The 25551-nt window shown below is 38.1% G+C and overlaps 2 protein-coding genes across 2 annotated transcripts; both read left to right on the forward strand.

Moving 5' to 3' along the window:
* Positions 1-2528: 2528 nt before the first annotated feature.
* On the forward strand, positions 2529-13804 carry LOC306766696 (immunoglobulin-like domain-containing receptor 1; the record flags this gene model as incomplete). Its single annotated transcript, XM_079254514.1, has 8 exons — positions 2529-2577; positions 4154-4324; positions 8193-8342; positions 8715-8834; positions 8916-9062; positions 9766-9891; positions 10900-11795; positions 13766-13804. The coding sequence occupies 8 exons, from the start codon at positions 2529-2531 to the stop codon at positions 13802-13804; spliced, it is 1698 nt and encodes a 565-aa protein (XP_079110640.1).
* Positions 13805-15410: 1606 nt separating this feature from the next.
* me3 (malic enzyme 3, NADP(+)-dependent, mitochondrial) lies at positions 15411-25342 on the forward strand. The gene is made up of 15 exons (XM_079254797.1): positions 15411-15546; positions 15994-16223; positions 18679-18812; positions 19196-19345; positions 19604-19679; positions 19769-19930; positions 20136-20239; positions 20311-20420; positions 21781-21878; positions 22012-22125; positions 22221-22326; positions 22528-22670; positions 22953-23126; positions 23307-23405; positions 24284-25342. Exons 2-15 carry the CDS (start codon positions 15999-16001, stop codon positions 24443-24445), a joined length of 1857 nt encoding a protein of 618 aa, XP_079110923.1. The 5' UTR covers positions 15411-15546; positions 15994-15998; the 3' UTR covers positions 24446-25342.
* The last annotated feature ends 209 nt before the right edge of the window (positions 25343-25551 follow it).

Consider the following 25551-nt stretch of genomic DNA (forward strand, 5'->3'; position numbering starts at 1 on the left):
TGGTCATGGTTTCCAGACATTTGACATAGATACAAAAGCATATATTAAGAATTAAAATAATTGGTTCATAAAGAATTAAATGTTTTGAATATTTTGTCAAACTTTTTGAGTTAAAGAGGATCCAAGTCTTTCAAGAGTTTAAAGAGTTATAAAATCATAATCTGAAGAAAAAAACTTGTCCAAATCACATAAATCTGACAGAAGAATAAATTACTGTAAGTGAAACCTGTTATTAGATGCTTTTTGAGAAGTAACTTAAGTAAAAAAGAATCAACAAAAGTAAGCGTTGTCTGTATATTTTAATTATGTTTCTTCTTTGCATTTGACATTTTCACACCTTAGACTTGTATCAGTTTCTCTGCAAATGCTTGATAAATTCAGGTGTGAACACTTCTCATATTGACTTCACAATTATCATTTCATGAAACGTAAAAAATGTCAGCTGATATTTATTGATCTGTTCTTCTTATCTATTTGATTTCCTATAGGTTTTTCACAATAAAGCTTTTTTTTTCAATTCAGGGTCTAAGTCACTTGGTGCCAAATACTGTGTGATATTCTCTTCTATAAATCAATATGTTAAGTTTGTCTTGTTTTGAGTTTAAACTTTATTTGTACAGTTTTATAATCTGTGCAGTACTCAAGATTTAATTTGAATAAACAAGCCTATTTTAAGTGTGAACAACCTGTAATAAAAAGCTTTTTATCTGTAATTATTTGCATATTTTCCCCATAGTTAGAGTCCTGTATCACACCGGGTCAGAAGGATAATTTCAAGCTCACTTATATTTACTTATTTATAATTATTTGGTTGTAATTTGGCCTGGGCAGTTTGAATCATTTCACAGTGTCCTTTTGACCTGATGGATTTGCGTATTGTCATATTTCATATGTCATATTGCAGTATATTAAACTCAATTGAGTTAATATCAAAACATATTTTGATATGATCCGACTAAAAACTTTGATTTTATCTGATAATTGTAAAACTGTACTTGTGTGCTTTGGGCAAATGCATTAAAACACATGGTTACAACATTTATCACAGAAATACACAGCTAGCACGATTTAGCAACAATGTGTACAAATTTATCATATGTATGTACTCTTTTTGTTTCTACTTTGTTTTTACTACAATTTTTAGAAAATGAGAGTACATGTTGAAACAAAAGGTATTTTATGGCACAGACTGTTAATCACAGTGTCAACATTAGGAACACACTGTGTATAAATACACATAAAATGGAGGGAACAGCATGTTCTCACTAGAAACTGATAAAGAAGGAATCGAGGATTTGGTGTGGGGAGTGTGGAGAATGTGACGAGTTTTTAATCTCTGCAGCATTTTTCAGTGGTTTTCCAACACTCTTCAGAGAGCTGCCAGCAGTACTTGAGTCCAACTCAAATAGCCTTGTTTTGTGTTTTTTAGTGTAAGGCTGGCCAGGGTCCATGTTTTCTAAGAAAAGGTGTAAACATCCTCACACAAAGAGCTCCAGCTCTCAAAATGACTTATCCTGAAAGTGAACTTTAATCTCAAGCAGTTGGCAAACATGATGGAAACTCATCCAAACACAGCTTTACTTGAAGCTCTCTGTTGGTCTCCCTCCTGTTTCTTCTATTTTGCACCAATAAAGCTGTGAAGTTTATGCCTGATTTGTTGTCTTAAAATGTGGTTGGTTGTGAAACACTGGATCCCTTTGAATTAGCTCATTTTGAATTGGATGGCAGATACACATCTAAAAAAAAACAACCCACAGGAGCAACAAAAGGCTGGAAAAATAAATCACACAATGCAAAAACTGCATAGTGAGTAACTAAGTTTGACAACTAACTATGTTAACTGGCAACAGATCAATAATATTCCTGCAAACATATATTAATGTTCCCCCAGTCAGACGTCATACAGAGGACAAAAATGTACCGACTGAAAGAAACATTTTATTTATTGTTTTGTTTTGTTTTTTTCTAATGCACAGCCTTGACTTTACTCTTAAAAAATTTGTACATTTTGGATATGCGCATGCTTTTACACCGAACAGGAGCACAAGAGTAAACTCTGGCAGTGTTGGTTTATTATTTTCCCATGCCTTTTTTTTTTTTTTTTTTTTTAAATTAACTTTATTAAAACAGTGACAGGTTGTACAAATAGGTTATCCATACAAAGCAGTTAATTTAAACAAAGTACATAACAGCAGGACAAAGAGAAAAAGGAAAAGGTGCCTTTTTCTTCTTTCCGCTTCACCTTTCTGTCCTCCATCATGCACCTGTCACAGGGGGCGGAGCTTGTGATGTCACCCGAAGCGGAATGGGGGAGGGGATGGAAGACTCCGCCATTCCATGGGAAAGTTGCACTGAAGACCACAATCACCCCTTGACTAATATGTTGTCTTAGGTGGAAAAAACTGGCGATTATGCAGTACAACTGTTATATGACGGATTTGAACAAATATTCCGGATTTATTTCGTGGATTTTCAGTCGTTTACATGACAAAGAGTGAAGTTTTCGCGGAAGGATAAAAGGCGACGAAATGGGAAATCTGATACTTGTGGCGCTTCTGTTGGTCCACCTGCCAACAGGTGAGGGTTTAAAGGTCTTATCGTAAACGTGTTTTATAATTAAAGTTTGTTAACAACTCAAATTGAGTCTGTTTTCTTTTAGAATTGACCAATGGAGAATGAATTTAACCAAATAGTCGAAACTAACAGCAAATCCAAGTTAATCATCGACAGGTGTAAACAGACAACATGGCCAACTGTTGTCTGGTGTGTACACACCTTTTTTTTTCTCTTTGTGAGAGAAACTAAGTCTCTAGTACATATATCATTTACTGCACCTAAGGAAACTGTTTATTAGACTCGAACAGGTTTTAGACAAGACCTTTTGGCTTTGCTGTACTGCATTTTGTAGAAACTATTATAAAATTTTGGTCTTTTTAATTATGATGGGCTTGGCACAATTTTATGACCACAGGCTGCAAAATAAGTTAATATCCAGTCAGTGTTGCAATAAAGTGAATAGGATTTAATGGTTTAGTTGTTTGTGGATTTTTTTATTTTTTATTTTTTTGGTTTTATTTTTCTAAGCTAGGTTGAAAACGTCCCTACCCTCCCTATACTTCCATAAATTTGTCCAAGAATTTCCAGAAACTGTGTTGATGTTGTTAAAACTAGTTTTAATATTGCTCTACAGTTATGGCCGTATCTGCATATACACCTTACTTTATTTATTGATTTATTTGCTAAATTATGATGTTGTAATTGTTGGATCAGAGTTTTTTCTGCAGTTAGTTTTCCAGCATTGTTGAGTCTATAGCTGTGGTTTCCAAACACTTTGATCCAAGATAACATAGATTGCAAACAGCAATCTATTGTTTTATTTGGTCATTGAAATAATTTTATTTATAAATAAGATCATCTGACAAACTTCTTTGACTTGTGTTTCTTTTACATCTATTTAAAATAATTGCTGGATTCTGTAGGGAAGTTATGTCTTTCTGATGCACCTGGACATTTGGTTATCCAGTTTAGTTACTGGTGCTGTTCAGTTACAGCATAGATTTTAGATAAGTCATTTATATTTGTACTTTGAAGGTTTACTAGTGTATTCTCCAGTTTTAGCCATTGTTACGACACTGTGATGTTTACATGAGAAGTTATTTAGCTTTTTATCTAGGTTTAAAACAGCAGACAACCACTTCTCCAGTCCAGTTTGATCTTAAGTTGTTTTGTTTTTTAAATTATAGTCAAGTAAATGGGTTGTGAAATATTATGGTATGACAAAGAAATTTATTTATTTATTTATTTATTTTTTTTAATAAACGCCCCAGTTTTTAAAATAAGCTGACACAAAGCAAAAGCTGCTACATGTTTTTATAATAACTCGGGAGCTCAGTCACTTATTCAAGAAGATATTTTACACTAACTGTGTTTAACACTTGTTTATTAGTATATGTGTTTCCTGTCATCAACATGTGTCCACAAAATACAAAATACAGCTGACAGATGTCATTTTTTCAAATGAAATATAGAGCAGTGTGTGCTGTACACTGTTAGCTAGTTTGGTCAGATTTTTATCTTCAGCCTGAAGCTACTGTAAACTAAACTGTGTCATGTCAGCATGTCATAATTTACATGACATCTCCGTTTGTGTCAGAGCTGCTGTCTATTCAGGTGGTTGTTCCAGAGACAGAGAGGAGAACAATGCTTTTTGGATCCGTGATTCTCCGCTGCGACTACTCGACTTCAGCAAATATTCAGGAAGTCCTTGTCACCTGGAGGTTCAAGTCCTTCTGTAAGGACCCAATTCTGGAGTACTACTCTACAGGTGAGTCTGGCTACTGAAGGAGAGGGCGATGTTGTTGTGCTTGTGTGTTAAAAAATTGGTCAACCCAGCAGAAAATATCTTCATATGCAACATAAAATTACTGTAAAATTACTTGAAATTTTGGAATACTGTCTAACTTAAAATGATGAATCTCCAAACAGGCCGGTGGCACCACATTTGAAGCTGCAGCAGCTGCATTTTAATGACATGACCAAGTTGGTCTTTGTTTTTTGTTTGGTGGCGGGGTTGTTTTTGTGTATTTGTATTTTTGTATCTGTAGATTGCAGTGGGACACTCAAATTTTGTTCACTAGATGGTACACCTCCTATGGAGCCATAACTTTCTTTTTAAGGCTCATTTGCACTTTGTTTTATTTTTGTTTTCTGTATTTTCACCTGTGCCACCAGTTGCAAGTTGTCTTTGAGTTTTGGTTATAATTCTTCTTCTTTGTGGTACTTATCATAATATTCTGCGGAAAATCTGCACTGGAAATGGAAAAGGGAAGATCAGTGTCCAAGTACAAATCAGTGGAAACTGAGCTGTTGAAAAAAACATGCTGCTTGTTAGTCGTTGCAACAACTTCTTGCACAAATAATCTTTTAAAAGCAAGATGGATGAGTGTTTCAGAATTGGGAAAGACTTCACTTATGTGTGCATGGTTATATTTATAGAGTTTCAGAGAGGTAGACCTGAACCCAAATATTGGTTTTCCACTTGTTGCACCAAAGTGCACAAAAAGCAGCTGTTGAAAGGGATAGTGGTTCATTTTTAGATATTTTAGATGAGTTTAATTCCTTTCTTCTGTGATTTTTCTTTATCTTTGTGATTCACTGTAATTGTTTAGTTTTCAGTGTCAATCTGTTTATATACTCAAAATATACAATATACATACTCCAATAAACAAACAAATCCCAGGTGGTAAACATGTAAACTGTTATTCTAAAGAGGTCAATCTCAAACTGATGTGCAACATGATATTTGTTCATTATGGCCGCAGCATGTTTGACTCAATTGTCTGAGTGACATTATCAGATATAACTTTAGTCCAAAGATCCACGTTGTCCTACATATACTAAATCACTAAATTCCCCTGTTCTTAATTTCTCTTTTTCCACCAGAAAAAAGAAACTTGAACAAATTCTAATTTGTCAGTGTGTTCAACTTTATAGGCAATTCTTCGATAAATCCAACAAGTATGTTCCCTTCAACATTTGTTGCAACATTTGATCCAGGAATTGACAACAATTCTCACACTTATTGCATTTCAAGATTCAGCATGTAACATTTGTACAAAAGTTCCAAACAGAATTTCACTTTTTCCAGTAAAATTGTGCACAATGAGATTACTGGTGGCTGCTTTAGTGTGAGGATTTGTCTTTCTTTTTGTGCATTGTAGTTGACCTTTTCACCGTAGCTCTGATCAGACTGGTCACACAGGAAAAACACACAAATTAAATGAATTGTTAAACATGGCTGGCTGCTATTAATATTTCCATAAGCTATGCTGCGGAAATGGATTATTTAACTTGAGCTGCACACTTGCAGCTGGTCACTAAAGGGCAGTGCACAAATGCCAAAAAGTAATTGAAAGCTTGGTGGTTACCTCTGATCTGTGTAAGGGTGTGGATGTATTTCTACAAACATACTCATCACTGACAGTGTTGTGCAAGTTCAAAGTTAAGTTCACTCAGTTTGAAATGAATAGTTCATGTTCATAGCTTACCATTTCAATTTTGAACTAGTTTGAAGTTGAGTTAATTTCAGTTGTTTTTAGCAATTTATCATTGTCAACCAGAAAAGAGTGCTAATATAATATTGCAAGACATTACTTTAAAAAAAAAAAAAAAAAAAACTAAAAAGTTATGCAGTAGTAAGTGGTCAGTACTAACTAGAGCTGTGACGATATGCTGTTGTCCCAATTCAATTCTGACTTTTTTGGGTGCCGGTTCTATTTAAATTGTGAGTCTCACAATTCTTTGATATTACTGATTTTTGTTGATTAAAAACAAAAAAAATGTACAAAACTTTTTTTTGCTCGTCATTTTTCTTAATTTCAGTTTGGAAAAAAACAACACAGTAGCCAGAACGTCATTCTGCTGCTATAATGCCCAAGAAGACAAGTAGAAAGATAAATGAAAATGGCAAAACATTTATAATTATTTTTATTGAAAAAAAAATCAATTTTTTAACAAAAGAAAACTATTTTAAAAATGTAAATCAAAAAATCTCTTCTTTTTTTTTAAACTCGGTTTTCCCACCCCTAGTACTCACATCTTCTCATATTTTTATGCTGAACATGAATCTCAGTGAAGTAGATGGAATGTAGCCTGATCTTTGATGATTTAGAACTTTATGTTGTTCTATATATTTTCTTGGATTAGCATCAGGAGGCATTTTGTATGTTTAATAAAGTGTACAAATATGGTAAAACCTGCAGCTAACCTTGGAAGTCATATCTCAAGGTTGCAGGCAATGTGATCTGGGTCATTTGGGGCTGTTGGCAGGGGTCTTACACCTGAGTGAGAGAGTGAGTGTGTGAGAGAGAGGACTTGCAGACATCCCCTCACACTGAAGGGATGCTTCAACTCTGTTACGTTACTCTGCAAGTTAGAAGTCGATGAGGCTAACATTCAGACTTGCTTTCCAAGAGCAGACAGACATTTTGTGCACACAAATGTTTTGTTTTCTTACAGTCTGTTTCCTTCACAGACAGTATGTAATATTCCAGTGAAGAACAATCACCGCACAAAGCATATGATGCACACTCTGCATCTGCCACCTCTCTCCTTTCACCTCCACTTTCCATTTCAAAGACTGACTGCACCATTGTTACCGCGGAGCATTGCTGGGTTATGCTAATGGTTTGAAGTAACCGTAGTGTGTGTGAAAATGTAGGTTGTGACTGTTAGAAAACCTTACAGAATCCAAACTAGTTCACATTCATGTTCTTTGATTGCAAATGCATTGTGTTCAGTTCGGTATTTACAGAAAAACTACTAATCAGTAGAGATGGGAAAATCAAATTGAAAAATCAAATATATCAAGATTTTTTTGCTTCCCAATTTTAAATAGATTTTTTGTTAAAAAAAAACAACCCAAAAACATCCAAATAAATAAAAAATAATCCATAATAAAATTGTTGTCACTTGTTTTTATTTATCTTTTTACTTGTCTTCTTGGGCATTATAGCAGCAGAATTATGATCTGGCTATTTTTTTTGTTTGTTTCCTAAATTTAGTCAAGAAAAATGACAAATTAAAAAAAAAAAAGGTTTTGCACTTTTTTTTGTTTGTTTTTATACTACAAAAAACAGCAATATCAGGGAATCATGAGAATTGCAATTTAAATCAAATCTGCACCCAAAATATTAGAATCGAATCAAATCAGGACGAAAACATAGTCACAGCCCTTGTAATCAGTGAACATGTTCAAATGCACAACACTGATCTTTGAATATAACTTCATTGCTCTTGTTATTTTTTGTTTTTTCCTTTTTGTTGTTGTAGTCATTCACATTTTCTTTGTTTTTATTTTTTCCAGATTGTATGTCTTTTTATAGGCTCTTCTGATGATTGTCAGCTTTGTTTTGTTGCTGTAGGTCTTCTTTTCTGTACAGGTGTAGCAACTAGTTGTTTTCTTTTTCTGCTTTTATCAAACATCTGGTGATGTTGTCCAGGTCCACCATTACTTTATAACTTCAGCAATAGACTAATTCAAACGTAAAGATATTTTAGTATCAAGGGGAGCTTTAAGACCTTAAACGTCCAACGTTCGCTTGCCTTAAAATGTGGCAACAGAATGTTGTGCTGACACGGATCTAAAGCTACAGTGAAATAAACCACTTCCACTGTTTTCCCCGCTTCTGAAGCCTATCAGGCAGCTCTGCAACTGGGACAGGATCCTGCGGATGACTGCCAAGATAGCCAGCGAACAGTTCGGACAGTGATCCAGAAGAGAGGCACCAGTGAGCCCATACTGGATTCAGAGTACAGAAATCGTAAAATCACCATCCAGAACTGTGAGTTAAATTCCACAATAATGGTTTTTGTTTTTTTTTTGCTCTTGTCCAATCTTAAAATTTGACATTTATTTATTTACTTTCATTCATATGTATGCAGAGAAATTCACAGAAGGTTTACAGTCTGTATCTTTATTCTGTGCATGCTACTTGCTAGTATTATTCCTCTTCCTGATAAAGTTCAAGTGAACAAGATAAATGCTACATTAGAAACGGAAACGACACCAAGATATTCAGTTGTCAGTGAAGGTTTTGCTGTTCAGGTTCAGCGCTTCTTTAGAAAAGTGTTTTATATGTATTTGACTGTAGAGAACCTGCCATGTAGAATTTAAATGTAGTACTTGCTCATACTACTGTGTTTTCTGTTAATAGCGGCTGATTTGGTGATAAATGAGGTGATGTGGTGGGACAACGGTATGTATTACTGCAGCATCTACGCGAATGGAGACACAACAGGGGACTCAGATCGTGAAATCAAACTAATTGTGTTCCGTGAGTTCCTTCATTAAGGTCAGATTGTTGCGCTCATGTTGAAATTGAAGGCATAAAGTGACAGATGTCTTCTTGTTTCAGACTGGCTGACTGTCTTGTTGATCATCATCGGCGCTCTCCTGCTCATCATTCTGTTAAGCATCTGCTGCTGTCAGTGTTGCCCGCAAAAGTGCTGTTGCTACGTCCGCTGCCCATGTTGTCCTCAGACGTGCTGCTGCCCAGAAAAAGGTAAGACCTTTCTGTTTGTTTGTTTACAAACAGAGGTGCATTTTGTCACAATCCAGCTCGAAGATATGACAAAAATGGACCAACAAAAGAGATATTAACAAAACATAATGACTATCCTCCATTGATGATGCACTCCAAAAATGAAAAATTAAACATTAATAATGCTACATGTTTGTGTATGTAAAAAAAAAAAAAAAAAGTATGGTGAGAAATACTTGGCTGTAAAACATTTCCACTGTGGAGCTTGAGCCATCTCAAATGCACCAACCAAACAAACATTAACAGGTGTGGTGCTATTTGGATGTTGAATTAGTCATCATTAGGGACATGTCACTGAGAAAATGTTTGAATTGCGTCTTTAAATAACCTCAACATTTAACAAAGCCTCAATGTGTAATTGGACCACTGGTTGGTAACAAATGTATTAAAACGATGAATAACTAAGGATTACCAAATTCAGCAACATCTTGCTTTGTAAGCTTAAACTTTTATATTAAAACTTGTCTTTTATGACCAGTAGTATTGGACAATGAAGTCTGGCAAATTCAGTATGATAGCTGATTGTGAATATCTGTTCTGAAGACCAAAACCGAATTTGTTACAAGCTCTGAGTAATTGAGTATATGTCTATAAGGTGAGACAAAGCTTAAACTTGTATTAATCTCCTACTTTGTAATGGTTCACCTTTCTGTTTTGTTTCCAGCTGTGATGCAGCACCGGATGCTGCGCGAGGCTCAGAAGGCTATGGTTCCTTGGATGAATGGCCAACCCATTTATGCCCCCATCAGCTCCAATGCCTCCTCCCAGGGTGTGCCCATATTGTATTCAGGTGAATAAAAGTAGGATAACACTGTCGTTGAATGATTTGTTGACTTACCAAAGGCTTATTTGTTTGGTTTGGCTACGCAGGCATGAGGAAATCAACTCCTCCACATGCACATATTTATAACAAGAAAAAAAAAGTATGTTAAACCTGAAGAATATGAATATCAGTCTAGTTTTCTCAGATTTCAGCTGCCATTCTTTGCTTGAATAATTGATGTTGCAGGTTTAATGTTGTTTTATACTTGTGAGGGAACGAGCCGCAAAAAAAACAAGAAGCACAAGGAATTTAAAAAAAAAAAATGATGTCTACATTTGTTTAACAAAAATATCAAAATAAATCTTTTAGTGCAATAACTTTGCGCCCATAAAAGAGGTCAAAGAAAGCAAACTTCAACATGGGCATTATCATAAGGAATTTAAAACTGAAACAAGGGACACATGTATACACTGGCTGATCAGGCCATTTTGACACACGAGGGGGGGGGGGGGACAATACAATACTATATACAAAAAATAACATAAACTTAACTTATCAGGATAGTGTTACATGTAACCTGTTAAGATAATAAACTTAACAATCTGAAGTTCCCAAATAATGCAAAACACAGCTGACACTTCCCTCCTTAAAACATGGCACTGACCAATTAGGCCTCAGCCTGATTTAAGGAGCTCCAGTGCAGCCAGGACTCTTTTCTTTGGCAGGCTTGGGAACTTCACACAGGAACTGGCAACTCAAAAGGAAAGTATATTAACTGAAAGCAAAGCAAATAGACAAGGTTACAAAATAAACCAAATTAACAAGGTGACAAAATAATTTAACTAAATGTGTGCACCCAGTTAGTTAACACTCTGTCAACCCAGCGAATGAAAATATGAAAAATGATAGTGTGGATCCTAAAAGTGTTTACATAACTAAGTGAGAAAGAAACAGAAAGTTACCAGACCTTTACTGTGTCACAATAATACTGTGCGTTTTGTCACAAGCTAATCTCACTGATTTTTTTTGCTCCAGGTTCATACACAGATTACCCAACCAAGCACGACTTCGCCATGGCTCCTATCCAGCTGTTACCCATGCCCCTACAGCAGCAGCAGCCTCCTCCTCCCCCGCCTCATCACCATGTCAATGGGAGTCTGCGCAGCAATGTTCAAGGTACTAACCAGGTATTGGACTACCTGGAGAACCAGGTGAGGGGGCTGGATGTTGGAGCACTTCAGATAGCTCCACATACTGTTCAAAATATGCCTCCTCTGCAGCCTCATCTGCAGCCCCAGCCCACTCCTCCAGCAGTCCCCTACACACCTGGGCCCCCAAGCATGTTGTCAGCGCTGGATGAGATGGGGGTGAGAGGGATGGAGAGAAGGGTGATCACTTTGCCTCCTATTGTCCAGCGTGTACCCAGCTTTTCTTCACATAAGGGTCCTTCTGGTGGAGATGTAGCCAGGGGCGGGCCCAGAATGTCCAGCCAGTCCAGTGGGAGCACCAATCGCTCTGGAGGAGGCTTCCAGCGAGACAGCCGTGGGTACAGAGACAGAGATGTCTCTCCTCCCAGACGGGGGATCCTGCGTGATTATAGTGACGATTCGGATTGGAACAACAGGCGGGGAAGAGCGCCACACAGGGGCTCAAGGAATGAAAGTGGAGGTTCAGCGGGGAGGAGAAGAGGTGGGTCTAGGCCACGCACCCGAAGTCGGGATGATCTAATAGAGGAGCTGCAGAGCAGAACAGCTCGAAGAGAGAGGAGCTACTCCCCTCCTCAGCATCGCAGAGGGTCCTGGAGTTCAGATGAGGAGGACAGATGGAGGAAGAGAGGAGGCAAAGGGAAAGATTGGCCTGAGAAACCACCAAGCTACTCCTCCATTGAGCCTGAGCGCAGTAACGGACGCAGGAACTACAATCGCCTTTCTGTAAGCCACACACACCAAACCAGCTGAAAGTTATCCTCTTCATGTCAATGTATCCTGTCTCCTGTTTCAGCTTTCAGTTCTTTTTTTAGGTCTCTCTTTAACCCAGCTCCATTTTGATATACAGTGAGACAGCTCAACGTAGCAGCGAGATTATGTAAAGTAGTTTTTATGAAGAGTCCAGAGTTATTGTGGAACATTAAAATTGCAGACACCACAAGGGATCTACTAGATGTAAATAAATGGCAGAAATACATATTTAAGCATATAGCACTGGGCTCTGCGTGCAACAGGTCTGAGGTGAATGCTGCAGGGATTTCAGCAGGTCTTCAGTGCTCATGAAAACAGCTATTCAGTCATTCATGCTCCCACACAAAAGCTAAGACGTTGCAAACTCTACCAACAATGTTACACCTTTGGGTAGAGTTATGTTGCCACTTGACAAGAAATTTCTTAGTTCAAATCTTGATTGGTCCTATACTCTGTATAAGTTTACATGTTGTGGTTTTGTGAACTTTCTCCTAAAGTCCAGGAACATACATTTTTATGGACTGTAAGTGTATTAGTGTGCATAGTGGGTTTGGCCCCTTAGTCTCTATGTGGCCTCTGATGGACTGATGACCCGTCCAGAGTGTACCCTACCTGTTGCCATGTATTGGCTTAAATTGTATTGCCATGTGTTGGCACCATCAGACTACTGTTGCAGATAAAATAGATATGGGAAATCAATGACTGAATGATGACTGACTGAAAAACCTATTTTTGTATCAGAATGTTTAAACATGTAGTTTCTGAAAGCTTTTCAGTATTTACTGAGCAAACTCAGGCAGTTGTTTTAAATATGCAGGAGAAACTGTGTGACATACTAAACCTGACTTGATAGATGCTTTGCCTGAGACACCTTCTGCTTCTGTCTAAAACTGCTAACAGCATCATGGTCAGGACTACTGTTGGTCAGCCTTTTCCAAGATCATTTCAGGGGATTGCCAGATCATTTGTAAAAACAAATATAGCCCACAGCAGGGGAGTGTAAAGTCTGTCCTCGAGGGCCGCTGTCCGGCAGGTTTTTGATGTATCACTGTTCCAACACACCCAGCTTCCATCAAATACATCCAGCCTACGATGTTTGGTGCAATAGCTGATTAACTTGAGTCAGGTGTGTTGGAGCAGGGATACATCAAAAACCTGCCAGACAACGGCCAGCTTGGTGGTTTCTCAGGCCAATCCTGTGGATAGTATGTAGCCCTTGATAACCAGAACCTCTGGCCTATGTTGATCAAATAAATGTCGGATGGTCAAAATGTTTTTAGGGTTGCCAAAATGAAAGCATTAAAGTAAAGAGATTAAGCTGCGGAAGTAATGCGTTTTTAACACATTAAGGCATAATCAGTTATTACTTATGCCAAATTAAACATCTAAATCTGGCATTCTTTTAGAAAAAAGCTGATTTTGGCCATGTAGGTTTTTGTTACAGCTATGAATCAAATCCACAAAAAACTTCTTTATTCTCTCATTTATGAAGTTTAATCTTTTTGTCTAGTCTTATATTAACTGTTTTTTGTTGTTTTTTTTTTTTTTTTTTGTTTGTTTGTTTTTGTTTTTTTTATCGGGTGTCCGAGAATAAAGTGATTATTTTAAAAATCTACATTTGGCATTATCTCAGTGACAGAGGCTGGTTTTCAGCTGTGTCGGGTGGGTTGGGTGCCGTGATACAGCTATTAACATAATCCACCAAAGCTGGGAACCACTCATGTAGATAGCAGTTGTTTCCTTTACTGTTCACTCTAAAGCAGTAAAACAATCTACAGCCTGTAGACTTGTATTAGTAAATCTCTGCATAGAATCTTTGTTGTCTTGATTTCTTTCATTTCACCTTCTTGTGCTGCTTTATCTCTGTGGTATTTTCCTCTACCTGCACATACCTTCTTGTAGTATAACCTCACCTTTGTCACTTTTCACTTTCTCTCACTTAGGATAGAGGCTCCAATAGCAGCACCAGCGTAGTCATCTGAAACATTTCCATCTTTTTCTCCACAACGGTGAAAATAAAGACGAAGGAGGCTGTAAATTGAATGAGTTGTTGTGAAATCTGATAGTGAAGATGTTCTGTAGCAGCATATTAGAGCTCTGTAGAGACCACTTGTGATTATAGCAAAAATGTTTGTTGAAGACAATTTTAATTCAGACTGTAATTGTTGATAGTATGCAGTTCTTTTAAGTGTGGCCTCTTTTTTTTTTTTTTATATTAAAAAAATTTCAATATTCAATATGTACTCCACCAAGCTGTCTTAGTTTTTATGTGTGTTCTCACTGGTGATGAAAATAAGCATGTTTGCAAATGTAAATATACAGTCCCTACAAGCAGATGTTGAAAACTGTTAGATTCATTTACCATGTATTGGTAATTATGCCTTATTGTTTGTTTTTAGCAGCCTTTATTTTGGCCTAATTTCTTCTCGGATTTTGTCTTTTTATATCTATACTAACAAAAGTCTGAAGATTAGTAAACATTTTGTAAACTCTTATTGTAAATAAATACATTTCACCAAAACACTGTTTACTATTCAATTTTGTTCACCTTTTCTGTCATTGTTACAAATCCAAATGTAAATGTATGATTAGAAAATGTGTTTTTAATTAAAAAAAAACAAAACAAAAAAAACTTTTTGAAATCGTGTCTTTTTTGTACTTGGACATACATATATAATCAATTTTTTAAAAAATTAAAAAAGAAACAAGTCACATAACTTAAGAGAATGTAGGATTTTTTTTTCTCTTAGAGGAGGCTTCTTGTAAGAGTACAAATGGGGGAAAAAAGAGGGAAACTATTTTTTTTTTTATTTTAAAAAAGCTACATTTTATGGAATAACTTCAACAATTGGATGGTAGGATTAGTTTTGACAGTGTTAGTAATGTCATCTCTATAATAAAATGGGGTTGGTCACTTAAATATTAGTTTACTATGTACTGTGATGTAACCTAATGAAATCCAGCAGCTATGCAAGAAGTCATACTCTCATTGAGGTTGTGTGGTTGCTTATTTTGTATCTTGTGGTTTATGAATCATGCTGGTATTTCTATGCCTGTTGGCACACCCATGAGGAGCATTTGGACATTTCCTTGTGGGACTGATACAACAGAGTTGGTTCATTGCATTCTGTTGAACTCTTTTGTTCCAATGATCGTTCACAAAAACAAAACAAAGGCGACAGGAGGGTGATATTCACCACAAACCGCAAAAATCCGATCAAAGCCATATTTTTTTCATTTAACCATTACAATAATAGTCGCTGTTGTACAGGGGATGTCCAGCAGAGGGAGCCATTAACGCGGCTCAGTTCAGTCGTCTACTTTTATCTATGTTTTTATTAAAAATGCTAGGAAAAAACGTTTTCTTTGCATAATGTATATCCTGTAATTACATATAAAAGCAGAGTTTCCAATAAATGTAGCTGTTGTGATAATGTACTGAAGAAGAACAGGACGGGGCCTTGTGTGCTCTCCGTGTGGGAGTCCGGGGGATGAAGGCTGGCCTCGGTGCTGCGCCGTCATTGGTGGCTGCAGAGCTCGGAGAGGCGGACTCTCCAGTCAGGTGACTGGGGAAGTGAAACTGCCAATGTCAAAGGGTCCTGAATCAGCTGTGACGTCTCCTCCCTGTTAAAACACACACAATAAATACAAGCGGCGGGCAGTTTCAGAGGTGCGTTTTATGAAAACATAAGTCAGGTTCACAGCAGCTTCTCGCAGTTTGCAGGTGAGGCTAAGTGAATTTAGCTTTATGCTAGCTAGCATTAGCAGCTTTGCCGGTTCTTCCATTAGGAAAACATTGCTTATCATAAAAAAAAAAAAGCAGCGGGCAGCTATCAGAAGCTAGTAGATCTGATGCAGCTGCACACACCGGGAATTACACATTCAAGACTTCGGCTGGTTCTTTAGTATCTTCTGCTCATCTATTTCTATTTCATAGCCGCATTGGTACGGAGGCGACACCTGTTGTTTATCACCGTGGAAGTGACTCAGCTAATGGGTCAGATATACCCACTTTAGGCGGGTTGTTTACAGGGGGACAGAGGCTGAGCTTTTATCATTTACGATATGTTTGGCATGTCGGGGTTGCGGGTCCTCTTTCCGAGCCGTAAGGTGACTGCTGCTACCAGCGGACATGCCATATGTGCTGTTTTTCTTCCCTGGATTTCTGCAGGCAGCATGAACTCCCTCCCAGGAAAAGCCGCTATGTCTCTGTGCAGACGCGCGGCCACCGGTGGGATGAGGGTCCTGGCAACTTCCCCGGGTGTCCCTACTGGGGGACTGCAGGCCGACAGGGCCCTTGTACAGGCTGTGCGGATCTGCCATTCAGGAACCACTCGCAAAGGCAGTGTTTACACCAAGAAGCGTGGCTACGACATCACCAGGAACCCTCACCTGAATAAGGTGAACGAGTCTTTTAACATTTGCTGATAAAACCACACAAGCTTTAAGAAAGAGGCTGTCAGCATCCTTGCAATCTGTGATGCACAGTCAAGAGGTCTGCATATCAGTGCAACAGCTAACTCTATTGTTATTATTGATAAATCATTCTTTTTTTTTTTTTTTTTAAATTAATTTACAGGTGCCAAATACAGCAACATTAAAAGAACACAATGAAAAAGAACATAGAAATGCAAATCAGAAAACATTGCATCTACAGTATTTACATTTTGTGATATTATTTCTTTTACACAGTAATGACAGTCCACATCCAAACTAATCACATATAGTTAAATGTGACGCTGATATTACATGTAGTGCTACATATGTAACATTTTAGATTATGCCTACCATGTGATGTTTATGATGATTTGTTGAGATTTTTACTTTTGCCAAGTCATGATAAAGAGCACTGGTGACCTCTCAGCTTATTGAAATGACCCATAAAACAACAGCAATAAGCAGTTAAGATTCCTCCCAGTTTGTGGCATGGTTTTAAAGAATGGTTATTATTTCTTCACACAGGGATCATTTTATGGAATGTGAAAACAACTGTGTCTGCAGACACAGTTGTATCCTGCAAATCATGTGCGGTGACAGTGGAACATGTATTTAAGAAGAAAAAAAACAACTAAAATCAAATGAATGTCAAAGGTTCGGGATATACAGAAGAGTGGCATAGCCAGAAATGATCTTCCGGCTGTCCATTATACATTGGACAATGTATAATTGTCCAATTTATAACAATCCTGCTCTTCTGTTGTGGTGCATCATGCGTAGAAAAGAGCCCCAAGCATCCATCAACAATAGATTTTCTACATCACTTCTACAAGGATGTAGAATTAATTGTGCAGCTTAAGATAAGTTTATTACTTTATTGAGATTGATAGGAGGTCAGTTTCAGTTCTTTGCAATGCAGATGCTCAGCAGTCTCATCCTGAGGCCAATTAAACAAGCAGTCAGGAAGTGGACTTCCACTTGGATTTCCAAAACTATTCAGTCCCATTTTCTGTCACACATTTGGTGTGAAGCAGTTTGATGTCTGCGTACATTCACTGTTCTTTATTATTGAAGATGTGTTGTGTTTTTACACTCTGAGCTCTTCTTTTATGCAGACATGACATGCTGATTCAGTCATTTAGTAGATATCAGAATCAGTTTCTGTCCTTCTTTTCATTGTATCAAGCGATAAAGTTATATTGTACGTTTTGCAACTTGCCAGTAATCATGATAAGATGTGGATAAAGGTTGATTTAATAGCAGTTGATACCTTCTGTCCTCTTTTTTTTTTTTTTTTTAAATGCCCTTCCTCTTCATGTGTTCATCCTCTTTAACTTTATTACAACTGCTTATTAAAAGTGTTACCTTAATGGGTATACTTTAAAGCCTCTTTACCTGCATGATGTGAGAAGTTAAGCTTAAACTTAACTTCTTAACTTATTAATACCCTTTGGGGATTAATAAAGTATTTTTTCATTTTATTAACTCTGTAAATATCTGACTTTTTCCCATGTTTACATGACTGAGAAGTTTTCCATCCACACAAGCAATTTCAGATTATTTTTTATTGACTTTTCCTCTCAGCTGACTTTCTCCCTTCCTTTTCTAGTGCTGATCTGGTTTAGCATGCTGTGTATCCTTGTCCTCTCTGTGACCTCTACTGTAGCAGTGTAGAGAAGTCCTCCTCTACACTGTGAAACTAGTAGCCGTTGTATACAGCTCTACTCTTTTGTCAAACATCTTTCACCTAAATTCTCCTCAGTGAGAAACACTGTAACTGAAGTTACAGTTGTAGATACCAACTATCAGATTTTACACTCGTCTGTGCCAGCACCCAGGCTATGGTAACTCATCTGTTACAAAAGCATGGGTGCAAAACTATCTACGGTATAACAAACTGAGCCTGGTCAGTTATTTTTTCTGCTGTGTAGGAAAAGGAAATGGGACAAGTGACAAAACAGAGAGGAAAGAGAAGTCGAGTTGACAGGGGGGTGGGTCTGGGCACCCTCTCCATTGGACAGAATAAATAGATTAAAGCCCACACTCCCCTCTAGTCTCTGTTTGGAGAGTTTGCCAACACAGAAACGGAAAAGAAGAAGCCATTAGCTATAACTAGAAGGTAGACAACACTGAAGCTGAATGTCAGTTGAATTACAGCTTTACCTTTCATTTGCTTCTCAGAGTTTCCAACATGTTATAATGTTTTCATGTATCCAAAACTGTTATAACTGGAAGTAAACATAAAAGAAAGACCTCTGTGTTTTTGCAGATGAGTCATACTTTACATCTCAGTGTGATTCCAAACCCATGAATCACTGTGGTGTGGATTTTCCTCTCCTGTGTGTGGTTTATGGGCTCAACTTTGTGCAGACTTTCTGCAAGCTTACAGTGGTATAATGGCGCCTTTTCCACCCTGCAGGGAATGGCATTCACCCTGGAGGAACGTTTACAGCTGGGCATCCACGGCCTGCTGCCCCCCTGCTTCCTCTCCCAGGATGTGCAAGTACTGCGTGTCATGAAGAGCTATGAGACCCGCACCAACCCTCTGGACAAGTAAGATGCAGACACTCTCAATGACACATCTGTAAAGGCTTTTCAAGATTATCACATTGCAGATTGTTCCATACTGTCCCAATTGTAGAGTCAAATCCTCTTTAGTTTGTAACAGCTGTTGCCAGTGCAACACTTTTTTTTTTCTTTCATCAAGTTAAATTAGTGTGGCACTAAAGGCCGGTGGAGCAATTTTCAAAGGATGGCAACATTTACTCCAGATGCAACATCACTCATATTCACCCCATTTTACTTCTAAAAAATAAGGCTGAAATCTTGAAAGCATGTCATTGGTTGGACTCATGCAGGAGCAACAGCATGCAGTGTATTGCTATTAAGTGAATTTGTGATTCAACACTCATAATGTGAGGGGTGTTTTTGGTCAGGTACATCCTGCTCATGACGCTGCAGGATAGGAACGAGAAGTTGTTCTACCGTGTGTTGACCTCCGACATTGAGGAATTCATGCCCATCGTGTACACTCCCACCGTTGGCCTTGCCTGTCAGCAGTACGGACTGGCTTTCAGGAGACCACGGTGAGCTTAACACTGTTTGCTTGTGTTTATTTGCTGTGTCCCACCATATCAAGGATGAAGGAAACTAAGGGCATCCGGTGTGAATCCTTCACACCTAATGTCTAAAATGAAAACATATTAGACATCAGGTGTGTTTAATATGTGTAATAAGAAAAAAGTATGAAAACACACGTAGAAATCCATTTATCAGTGAAAATGAATGAAAACCAGTTATTTGCAGACACAAGTCACAGAATTGGTCTTTCATCCTGTTTGCAGCGGACTCTTCATCACCATCCACGACCGAGGACACATCGCTACCTTGCTCAACTCTTGGCCTGAAGATGACATCAGGGTACACTCCACATTAATGACATCTAACTCCTGAGAAGTTAAAGATGCTTCTGGTTTTTACACGTTCCTATAATGTTTGTTTGTCTCCAGGCCATTGTGGTGACAGATGGGGAGCGTATCCTTGGACTGGGAGACCTGGGCAGCTATGGGATGGGAATTCCTGTTGGGAAGCTGGCGCTGTACACAGCCTGCGGCGGGGTTCGACCTCAGCAGTGTCTCCCTGTGCTGCTGGACGTCGGCACTGACAACCAGGTGAGCGTGACTTATGGTTTTATGACCTGGTGTTTCACTGCGTATCTGCCCATTATCAGTCATCCCAAACTCCATATGGGACAAGTTTAGAGGATTATTGGTGAGACTTGATAATTATTTTATTATTTATAGTCATGGTCCACTCAGAACCAATCACAAAGTTGATAGCACATTGTTTTTTTATATTGATTGTTGTAATTTCCAGGTGCTGCTTGATGACCCTCTGTACATCGGACTGAAGCACAAGAGAATCAGGGGAAAAGAGTACGACGAGCTCATCGATGAGTTCATGCAGGCCGTGACAGACAAGTGAGGAAAAGTGTGATTAACTAAAAATTATCCAGATGATACTTATGTCTAATCGTTCTGTCTTTCTACAGGTATGGGATGAGTTGCCTGATACAGTTTGAGGATTTTGCCAACAGCAACGCTTTTCGCATCCTTAATAAATACAGGAATAGATACTGCACTTTCAATGATGACATCCAAGGTAGTTGGAAGGATTTGTTTGTTTTTTTAAATTATTATTATTATTATACTCAAGTTACAAGATATAACGAGGCATGACAAAAATCATCTGAAAAGTTAAAGAGGATTGCAAATGAATCATCAGGTGTTCATATATCATAAAGATATGTCTCTTTATTGAATACTGGAGCTTTTCCATAACGGTTGGTGTCTTTCTGATGTGAAGAAGCTGATTTCTACAGCTGCTTTTCTACACTGGTACAGAAGTGCAAAACCTTGCTTACTCTGCAAAATTACCAAAGTTTACTAGTAAGAGTACTTCTCCATTCAGAAAATTCTGTAATTTTACTCCTCTCCCTCACAGTTTTAACAGCAGAAGAAGCCTGTTAAGTTATGTTGAGGGTTTTAACAGGACTTGTGCGTGCCTATGAAAGTCCCTGTCATGTCTAGGCTGATTTCTTTTTTTTTTTCTTTTTTTTTATTATTATTATTATTGTTTTGAATATCAGATATCAAAAGACAAACAAGGCTCCATTTCTCTGAAATCATGTAACTGCCTCATCATGTGATCGAAGCCGCTGAAAAAGCCGGAGGAAATTCAGGTCAAGTGTTCTGCTAGATTTGAGGTGATGCCGAGGATCATTATGATCAGCAGGAGATTGAGGAGACTGATGGCACTTCTTACCACATTCAGTATAGAATCATTTTCTCATATTAACACACTCAGTATGCTGATTCTTACATAACACATGAACAGATCTACTGGTATGTAGCCCACATTTATCTGAAGATGATTGTAGAACTGCTGTGCATCAAATCACCAGCAGATGTCAGGACTTCTATATGACTTTGTAATAACCTTTTAGGAAAGCATTTGGCCACGCAAGGCTTCATCACACAGTCACTACTTACAGTATCTGTAGGCTTTAATAGTCAACAATGGCTTTTTAAAAAGTGCATAGAGACACCTTTAAGTTTAAGTTCCCACATTTGGACTGGGACTGAGTGAGACGTCAGGCTGTAAATCCGTTAGATTTATCAGTTATTATATTGTTTTCGAACAGTATACTTGGCAGTTATCTTTGGCATCCATTTACAAAGAAAATTACTGTTTGAAGAAATGTTTCAAGCTTACAAAAAAAGGCAAAAAATGAACCAGCTTTTTTCATGTGATTCCTAAACAGTTCCTAACTTTACTATGAACAAGCATTATTGGCCAGTTTTGCCATAATGGGAGTCTTTTTAAATAATATACCCCAGCTAGTCAAATTGGTCACGACTTGTTCTTGCAGTCTGCTGTGAGAAGTCACATGTGCATGTTGCTTCACGAGAGAGCAAATCTGTGTAAAAAGCAGAATAAAGATTTTTTTTTTTCCTTGCAGGCACGGCCTCTGTAGCTGTCGCTGGGATCTTGGCTGCGTTGAAGATCACCAAAAACAAACTGTCAGACCACACTTTTGTTTTCCAGGGTGCAGGCGAGGTGAGAGGATTTCTTCCTTTAATTAATACTGTTCTGTAGAAATATAAATTGTAACATTAAAATGAGCTGAAACAGGAACTTTGACAATTATCCCTTCCTCTTTATGTTTGTTTTGATTTTCCTTTTCCACCAGGCTGCTCTGGGTATCGCCCATCTTCTTATAATGGCCATGGCCAAAGAGGGATTAACTAGGGAAGAGGCTGCCAAGAAGATCTGGATGGTGGACTCAAAAGGCCTCATTGTGAAGGTAGCACATTCATTCACATGGTATTACTTTTTAAAATATAATGTATGGACTGAAAGAAAAAAAACACAGTAACATAAGTTTTCCCTTTCCAACAGGGAAGAAGCCACCTAAACCATGAGAAGGCTGAGTTTGCTCATGAGCACACACATCTGAAGACACTGGAGGAAGTGGTGAACACCATCAAACCCACTGCCATTATTGGTGAGATGACTGGAAGTGCTGGTGAAATAATGCACACACAGTTATAAAACACATTGTTTTGGTCAGTTTTGTTCAGACAGGAAAAAACATTTGGGAGCAACATTTAATGTAGATGATGTCACACCAGGTTCAGCATCCTACAAATGAGGTTTTATTGGAGCGGGTGGGGTTTCTGAAGACTGACTCGGCTTTGTCATGCAGGTGTTGCCGCAATTGGAGGCGCATTTACCGAGAAGATCATCAAAGACATGGCTTCCTTCAACGAGAAGCCAATCATCTTTGCTCTGAGTAATCCCACCAGCAAAGCCGAGTGCACAGCAGAGCAGTGCTACCAGCTCACAGAGGTGATGCTCAAACTCAGACTGGACGTTGCAGTAGCTGCATTTTTTTTAATTCTTTAAAGCAGGTTTAAAACCAGCTGCCAGTACAAGTATAATCTAACACCTGACAAAAAAAGAAAAGCATATCCTGCTGCAACCCGTTTGGTTTCAAAAGGCCCGAATAAAGCTGTTGTAGTTAGTAGTTGCTTAACTGTGGTATTGAAGCAGTCTGTCGTTAAAAAAAACCAGCAAGTTTGCGTTATCTTCATACAAGTGTGTCACCTCCTTTATCCTTTCTTTAATCAGGGTCGAGGCATCTTCGCTAGTGGGAGTCCATTCAGCAAAGTCACTCTGGCTGATGGACGCACCTTCTACCCCGGGCAGGGAAACAACTCCTACGTCTTCCCTGGAGTCGCTTTGGGCGTCATAGCCTGCGGAGTACGTCATGTATCTGATGACGTCTTCCTCACCACTGCAGAGGTGTGTTCCCCAGATACTAATTTGTGGACAGTGTGCATGTTGATATGCATACATTTATGTGGATGAAGGTAGAATTCATATAATAGCCTAAATAATAATTAGTTTTTCTGCATATTTAGCAGTTGGCCTTTTGATGGCATGGAATCACATTGTACCCTCAACTCTTATTTCCTTTGTTAGGCTATAGCTGACATGGTAACAGAGGAACATCTGGCTGAGGGAAGACTTTATCCTCCACTCAACACCATCAGAGAGGTATCCTTCAAGATTGCAGTGAAGGTAGGTACATCAGCATCCGTAGCATCGGTCATTCATTGTTCCTGTTTATGGTGTAATGTTTGCCTCCTTGAATGTAGTTAGGGAATCAGTTTATCAGGATCCAAAGTTATTTTCCGGTTGATTTAAAAAAAAAAAAAAAAAAAAAAAAAATTCAACTCTTCGTTCTCTTATACAATGATGTGTCTGTAAGATTTGTGATATTAAATGTTAGGAACTGTAGTTTAGCTTTTAGTGTGACTCATAACACTTAAATTACTCCTTCCAAGACAGCTCCTTCTGCCAAGGATACAGTGAGATTTAACTAGAATCTTTAGACATCAGGATTAGACTGTGTGTAAGGATATAGTCCTCCTGCTGTTTTGCTTATATGTTTATACCACCTGTACATGCGGTAACGTGTGAGGGGATGGCAGTGACCTAACGGTCAGCGTTTTGAGTCCTGCTCCCCTACGCTGCTGCAGGCCTGAGGAGGATTGTTCTCTGGGGGCCGGTCCCCAAGCCTGGATAAATGCAGATAGTTGCGTCAGCTGGGCCATCAGGCATTAAACATGTGCCAATCCCCTTGTGCGATGATTTGCAACCCCCTCAGAGGAACAAGTCAAAATGGGAACGTCATGAGTTTACATACATTTTGTTTTTATAAATTGTTAACCAACATTAGCTCATAATATTCTGTGACAGAAAACAACAGAAAGAACCAAAATCCAGTTATCTTGTTACAAATTGCCCCTCAGGGTGTTTTTTCATTTGAGTTTGAAAGTAGATGGGTAGGGGTCAGCCTGCTTTACCTCCTGAGTCACAGCAGCTCACAACAAGCCTCAAAGTTTCATATTAAAATAACTGATCACCAGTTGTCCATCTGTTTTCTCCTCTGACAGCTTGTCAACTATGCATACAAACACAACATTGCTTCAGTCTATCCTGAGCCCAAAGACAAGGAGGCGTTTGTGCTGTCCCACGTCTACAGTCCTGATTATGACTCCTTCACTCTGGACTCATACAGCTGGCCACAGGAGGCCATGAACGTCCAGGACGTGTGATCTCCCTGTAAATTCAATGTTCTGCTGTGGTGTCACGTACAGTTTCTACATTGCCTTTGCTCAGAAACTTTGTTTGAAGGAAACAGTTTGGGTTATTTTTTCTTTTTCTTTTATACATGTCAGTAAACATCAGTCCATTCAAATCTCCAACAGTATATAATATTTTCTATGTTTTTCTGAGGGTTCATATTTTTACTCTTTTTTTTTTAGAGCTTTCATGTTTTGTTTGATCAGTTTTCTGAGAAGAAAATTTTATATCCACACAGCATACCAAACAACATAAATGGAACTTTAACACTCCTTATACTCTTGCTTTTCATCTGAAATGGTTGATATTTAACGCTTGCATTGGCTCAGCTTCACAGTGTCATATACAGCATTATTTAAGCTAACAAAAGAAAAATCCTCTGTGCCTATGTTTGTGTGGGAAACATCACTTCTCTACATTACTTAAAGCTTCTGGCTATTATACAAGTCCCATTCGGCTCATGTCTTTAGCCTCTCATTTTACACTCCTGTCAAGGTGTGCACGTTTTAACTTCCAGGATCAGCGTGTACTTCCTTCTTTGTTTGTTTTGTTGTGAGATTCGGGTCTTTACAATAGTAGGCGCCACTGTTTTCTTCACTCCATTCACAGGATGAATTCCCAGATGTGAGCAGACGCCATCAATAGGTTTTTGTACACAGTGGTGTGTTTTGCTTTTAGTTTGTACAGAGCTCTGTTTGTTGTTGTTTTTTTTTTTTTTGTTTTTGTTTTTTTTTGCCAAAGTTACTGATGAACTGTATCTCCACTTTTACTCCAAGAGAAAATTATACTGTGCAGGCTTTAGCACTGAGAGATATGTGTTAAGTTTTCAAAGGAAACATGTAAATTTTTAAATAAAATTGGTAACAAAATGCCTGGAAATAATTTCATTTAGTCAATGATAGCATGGGATTTGTTTTAATCAATTTTCAAGGGCAAAACGGAGTATATAGAGGCACATTGTTGTAGAACTGAGCCTTTCCTGTTACCACAGGAATATCAGTTGCATATACTGTCCTTTGTTGGATGTTTAATGAACTGCTTAGTTGGAATCTGAGACATTTCCTTGTTGTAAACTCAG

Source organism: Telmatherina bonti, assembly GCF_933228915.1.
Source record: "Telmatherina bonti genome assembly, chromosome: 15".
In the NCBI taxonomy this organism is placed as follows: domain Eukaryota; kingdom Metazoa; phylum Chordata; class Actinopteri; order Atheriniformes; family Telmatherinidae; genus Telmatherina; species Telmatherina bonti.